This window comes from Sinocyclocheilus grahami, unplaced genomic scaffold (assembly GCF_001515645.1).
Source record: "Sinocyclocheilus grahami isolate Dianchi unplaced genomic scaffold, SAMN03320097.WGS_v1.1 scaffold267.1, whole genome shotgun sequence".
Lineage (NCBI taxonomy): Eukaryota > Metazoa > Chordata > Actinopteri > Cypriniformes > Cyprinidae > Sinocyclocheilus > Sinocyclocheilus grahami.
The window spans coordinates 310,903-317,153 of NW_015505446.1; the positions used below are offsets into that span (position 1 = coordinate 310,903).

General features: G+C 31.9%; 1 protein-coding gene across 3 annotated transcripts in view; it reads left to right on the plus strand.

The window, feature by feature from the left end:
* LOC107599481 (protein FAM163A-like) overlaps positions 1-4,859 on the plus strand; it is a 10,006-nt gene extending 5,147 nt beyond the window's left edge. The window contains exons 1-3 of one of the 3 annotated variants that reach the window (XM_016291079.1): positions 2,311-2,543; positions 3,243-3,357; positions 4,405-4,859. In XM_016291079.1, the coding sequence (XP_016146565.1) occupies positions 3,265-3,357; positions 4,405-4,764 (453 nt within the window). In that variant the 5' untranslated portion in view covers positions 2,311-2,543; positions 3,243-3,264 and the 3' untranslated portion in view covers positions 4,765-4,859. Of the gene's footprint in view, positions 1-2,310; positions 2,544-2,916; positions 3,150-3,242; positions 3,358-4,404 lie in introns of those variants that run through there. The other 2 variants (XM_016291077.1, XM_016291078.1) reach the window with 2 other exon arrangements.
* Positions 4,860-6,251: the final 1,392 nt, after the last annotated feature.

Genomic DNA, 6,251 nt, shown 5'->3' on the forward strand with positions numbered 1-6,251 from the left:
TGAACTAGGCTAAATTATTTTTGTTACTATAAAAAAATCTAAACGGGGGGCGGTGCTGCGGTAGCCAAATGACGTAATCAGTGTTGCGGCTTAACACCGGTATACCCGAAAACACCGTCTATCGCAGCGAGCCTAGTTGTTGTTGTTCTTGTTGTTCTTTTTGAATTTTGACAACTTGGTCATAAATGTACTTTTATTATATGGAAAAGAGCAGCATGAACATTCTTCAAAATATCTCCTTTTGTCCTCCACAGAAGAGGGAAAGTCAAACAGGTTTGAAACAACATGAAGGTTAATAATGATGAACAGAACTGAATCTTTGTGTTAACATTTTGGCAGCACTGAATGAGATTTAGACAGGAGATTATTGTATATTTATGCATAAATACCGTATATAGCCTACTATATACACTTGCACAGACTATTTATAAGTCATTAATTTCTTTGTAAAAAGTGCAATATTGATATCACTTAAAAAGGATTAAGATCCCATTATTTAATTTTTTATATATATATTAATATTAATTTTAGATATTTTTTAAAGCTATTTTAGTAAAAACATTTATTTTCCCATTAAATAACATTGCAGGATGTTTTAAAATTTTATTTAATTTGTCATTTTTATGTATTGTAGATGTTATTTTGGATTTTGCTTTATTTTGAGATAATTGATTTTAAATATATATACTGTATATATATATTTAAATATAAATTGTTTTGGTTTACGTTTACATTTATTCACTTTATCCTAATCAGCGTATTTAAAATAATTGTATTTTGATATTTTAATTTAAATTTTTTTTTATTAATTTAAAATGTATATATTTTAACATAATTATTTCATTTATAATTATAGTATTTTATCTAGAAAATAGTCATCTCAAGTTTTAGTAAAACCACTTTTATTCTTCCATGAAATAATATTGCAGTGTATATTATTGCATTGAGTTGTGCCCATTGCATTCTGGGACACAGCACCAGATACTTGCATCTCTAAGCGTAATTCTGGAGAGAGTTCATATGCAGGCACTTTTCACTTGATATTAAAAATATATACTCATCCTTATAAAATAAATTTTATATTATCTTTCATATTTCAGATTACTAATATGTAAAATGACACGAACTGCAGCTTTTCTGCCAACGTTTTTTAACATTCCTCCGTGACTTTTCCAGATGAATTGCACTACTAAACTGTCAAGCTATATTTCATTTTAAGCACTTTATAGATTCCTGTAAAAATGCACAGAAGACAGCGTATAATAATTCATAAAGTGCTCATTAATAGTTAAGTATCTTTTCAGGTGGGTCTGAATACAGATGCATGTGTCAGCATCCGGCCTGCATGTCCTATCAGCGCTGCACTAATCCCATCAGTATGGCTGTTGTGTAATCTGGGCTGTATCTCGTATCCTGTATCCCGTCTGCTCCGGTTGGTTCATGCGGTGTGTGTGAGTGGAATTGCTAAAAGATGCACCACATGTTGGTCTTCTAGGCATGTTCCGTGCTGGATTTATTTCTCACCCCCAGCATCAACTTAGCTTGTGCTTTTTGCATTAGGCTGATGAAATACTTTTTTACTGGAAAGATCTTCTTTTACATTTATTCATTTAGCAGATGCTTTTATCCAAAGTGGTTTATAAATGAAGGATATTAAAAGCAATTCATAGAAAGGAGGCAACAGCAATAGCAATACAGCTCAAAGTTCCAAAATTGGCAAGAAAACTACAAGAGAGCAAAATTTTCACTCAGAAATCGCTATTAAGTTTCACAAATAATTAGAGAGAAATGGCAAGATTTTTGCATATACAGTATGTTGAATGCGTTTTTTTTAATATACCATTCATGACAATAGTAAGAGTATGGGGTATGCTTTTTATTTATATTTTGTAGATGGAGATTTTATTTGTTTATTTATATTGAGAGAATTGCTTTTAGAAAGGACTTTTAGTATGTATTTTGTATTGTTAGTATAACAACATAGGTTTTTATTTGATGTTATTTAATTTTGATTATGTTTCTTGATAAATGTGATGTTTTACAACAACAGTGAAAAGTTTTATATTTATAAGAAATAGTTTAAATTGTAAAAATACATTTTATATTATAATTTAATTTAATTTTTTGTTTTGTTTTGATAAATTTGGCTGAATTTGATCATTATGTGACCTTTAATGGAAAGATTAAGCTGGAAAGACTCCTGTAATTAACTAGCAAACTTTTTCCTAATAAAAGTCCAGATGTAATTTCCCACACACACAGAGAGCGAGCGAGAGAGAGAGCAGGTGTGTCTCTCTGTTTGATGATTGCATTTCATCAGTGCGGCTCCTTAATCAGATCTGCAGTGCTGGTCAAACTCAGTCACGCTGGGCTGCTTGACCCGACACTTCCTCTGTCAGCACGTGCTGAATCAAACTGACTGAACACTTACGACGCGTCTGTCTGAACTAACGTGTCACTTCATATGTTGGATTTAGGCATGATTTTTTTGTGTGTGTGGTTTTGCAGCGCTGTCTTGCGGACATTGTGACATTGCACCCGAAGTAATGGAGCTCAAAGTGGTCGTTTGGCATGCTCACCTGTACAAGTGGTCTGACAGTCAGTCTGTGTGTGTGTGTGTGTGTGTGTGTGTTCACATTTAGAGTTTCATGGGGATGGAAAAGTTTTATATTTATAAGAAATAGTTTAAATTGTAAAAATACATTTTATATTATAATTTAATTTAATTTTTTGTTTTGTTTTGATAAATTTGGCTGAATTTGATCATTATGTGACCTTTAATGGAAAGATTAAGCTGGAAAGACTCCTGTAATTAACTAGCAAACTTTTTCCTAATAAAAGTCCAGATGTAATTTCCCACACACACAGAGAGCGAGCGAGAGAGAGAGCAGGTGTGTCTCTCTGTTTGATGATTGCATTTCATCAGTGCGGCTCCTTAATCAGATCTGCAGTGCTGGTCAAACTCAGTCACGCTGGGCTGCTTGACCCGACACTTCCTCTGTCAGCACGTGCTGAATCAAACTGACTGAACACTTACGACGCGTCTGTCTGAACTAACGTGTCACTTCATATGTTGGATTTAGGCATGATTTTTTTGTGTGTGTGGTTTTGCAGCGCTGTCTTGCGGACATTGTGACATTGCACCCGAAGTAATGGAGCTCAAAGTGGTCGTTTGGCATGCTCACCTGTACAAGTGGTCTGACAGTCAGTCTGTGTGTGTGTGTGTGTGTGTTCACATTTAGAGTTTCATGGAGATCCGGTCGGATGACAGCTGGAACTGTGGTTATAACCGGAGGAATTCTCGCGACGGTGATACTTCTGTGTATCATTGTCGTGCTCTGTTACTGTCGACTTCAGGTGAGCGCGTGCCTCATAACTTAAGGCAAAAAAATAATGACAGATATTTTCCTCTATGCATTGAATTTTGTGAATAAACAAAGCAAAACTAAACTAAAAAAGCCCCCGACAACAACAGATTTGATAGATTTAAAAAAAATATATATATATATATATATATTTATACAGTTTATTTTATTTAGAATGATGACAATAGTGAAACAGTAGGGTATACATATTTTTAATTTAATATTATATTATTGTTATTATTGATATATTTGAAAAACCAATCAATCTTTTTTTTGATAGATTTGGTAGATTTTTCATGAATTCTTTTATTTTAAAAAAGTGAATCGAGTTTTATTTTTATTTTTTAAGTTTTATTACTTATTTATAATGATAGCAGTAGTGAAACAGTACGGTGTAGGTTTTTTTAATTTAATTAAATATTATATATATATATATTTTAAATCTAGATTTGAAGGATTTAGTTTATTTATAAACTTTATTTTATTTTTATTTGTAATGATAACACTAGTCAAACAGTTGGATGCAGTTTTTTAAAATGTAATTATATTTTATATTATTATTTTTTGATAGATTTTAATTATTTTTATTTATAAACTTTATTACTTTTATTTTTATTTATAATGATAACAATAGTGCAACAGTATGATGTAGATTTAGATTTATTTTTATTATTATTATTATATTATTATTATATTTATTTATTTATTTTTATGATATATTTTTATTTTAACAGTAACAATTGTGGAGCAGTAGGAAGAAGAATTTTATATTGTTTCTTTTGAAAGATTTAAATGAAGTCAGTGAGTTGTTTTATTTATAGAAAGTTTATTATATAATTTGATTTTATTTATTATGATATATTTAAAATTAATTATATTTTTCTTTTGGTTTTGGTGACCTTGGATGAAAAAGTTAGTGCTCCTGTAAATAAAAAAACAACAATAATAATAATTATTCATTCATTCATTCATTTCTCCAATGATGTCCTATGGCATTCCTATCTCTCTTGCTGACTGACTGGCCTTGTTTTTCTTCTAGTATTATTGCTGTAAGAAGAATGGATCCGATCCAGATGCTGTTTGCTCACAACCCCAGTTTGCCTGCAACACATGCAGCACATCTAGGTTGGACGGGGTCGCCTCTAACCCACTCTCCCTGTCGCCGGAGCCCACGCCACCGCAGAGCCTCTGCCCCACCTGCTCCCCATACAGCTCTCCATTTTACATCAGCACCATGGACGAAATGCGGAACGGAGCCGAACGGATCACTTACATGCCATCCCACTATGACAGCCCGTGCCTGTCTCTCACCCTTCCCTCTTTGCACAGCGCATCGCTGAGCTCTCGAAGCCGTCCAGACCTCAACTCCAACACGCGTGCCATAAGCACTGATGTCTGATCAGTGACGTCCACCGAAATCACCCCTAATGTTTCTTCTGTGTACAAAACAGTGAATCAAAATTGAAATCAATAATGTTTTATAGAAACCGACACAAATTTGTTCTTCCTACACTGATAAAAATGATTAATCTGTATTTTGTCTTGCTTTTAAATCTAAGCATACTTAAAATAAGATAAATGCACTTGAGAAGCAAAGTTGTGCAAGATAAGGCTTTTTTTTTTTTTAAATCTTGAATTAGTTTTTTGTTATGGTTAATTTTTTCCTGTTATTTTAGTAGACTTCACTAAACTAAAAGTTAGATTTGTGCTAAATCAAGAAAAAAAAACTGCCATTTTCAAAAACAATGGACAACCATGAGCAATGAAATAAAATAAATAAACAATGCAATACAAATATAACATTAAGTAACATAAATTAGATAAACAAAATAACTATTCTCTGAACATAAGTTTTAACATCTTACACTTTTTCAAAAGGTGTTTAAATGTTTTTAGGGAAAACAAAACAATGTCATTAAAAAATTGCAGTGAAGGGCTAAAACAACAGAAAACAATCTGCCGGTTTTCAAAAACAATGAACAAAAATAAAATAGAACAAAAACAACATTGAAATAAAAATAAACATTAAATAAACAAAATAATTATTCTTTGAAGTTTTAACATCTTATGCTATTTAAAGGTGTGGTCAAGACAAAAATACTGATTGAGAAAAAAATTTTTTGCAGCGGAGGGTAAGGGCTCCTAGTTTTCTAAGCAGCCTTCAAAAACTGGGCTTCCTGTAATGGGCTGATGTATGAGGGCTATCCTACACAAGAACATTTTTGTTATTGTGCCACAATAAAACATGTTTTATTTTATTTCATTTTATAAAACAAATTTTTTTTTTTTTTGCAATTCCACTTGGTGGCGCCAGAGGTGCAAAAATCACACACTTGATCTTTAATTAAAATATTTTTTTTTAGCCATCTCTATGCAAGATCAGTGTAATCTGTCATAACAAGGGGTCTGAGTGTCTATTTAGTCCATGATGTGATGTGAGGTAATGTAGTGATGTGTTTATTTCTTTTTATTACATGCAAAGTTTGAATATGTAAATTATTCAATTTAAATGATTCTGTTTGTTTGTAAACCTGGTTTTACCAAACTTTTATTAGCCAAACAGTGGCTCATGTTTAGTCAAGGGTAATGTGTTCCTGTATTGCGTGTCCAGCCGACTTGTTTGAGTTCATTTGTGATGCTCGATCATAAATATCTGTCACTGACAAGGATATGATGATAACTGGTAGCAGCTGTTACTTTCTATGTGAAGAAAAATATTTTTTACTGTAGTGTCTTTAGACTGTTTAAAACATGAGCAATGTTTTACAAATGAACCAGTGAGCAAATAAAGAAATAAATGAAGAATACTTCCTACTCTGTGCCTTGCAATGAAGCAAAATAGTTATCATAATATACAAATAATTAACATAATAATAGCTAGGATCT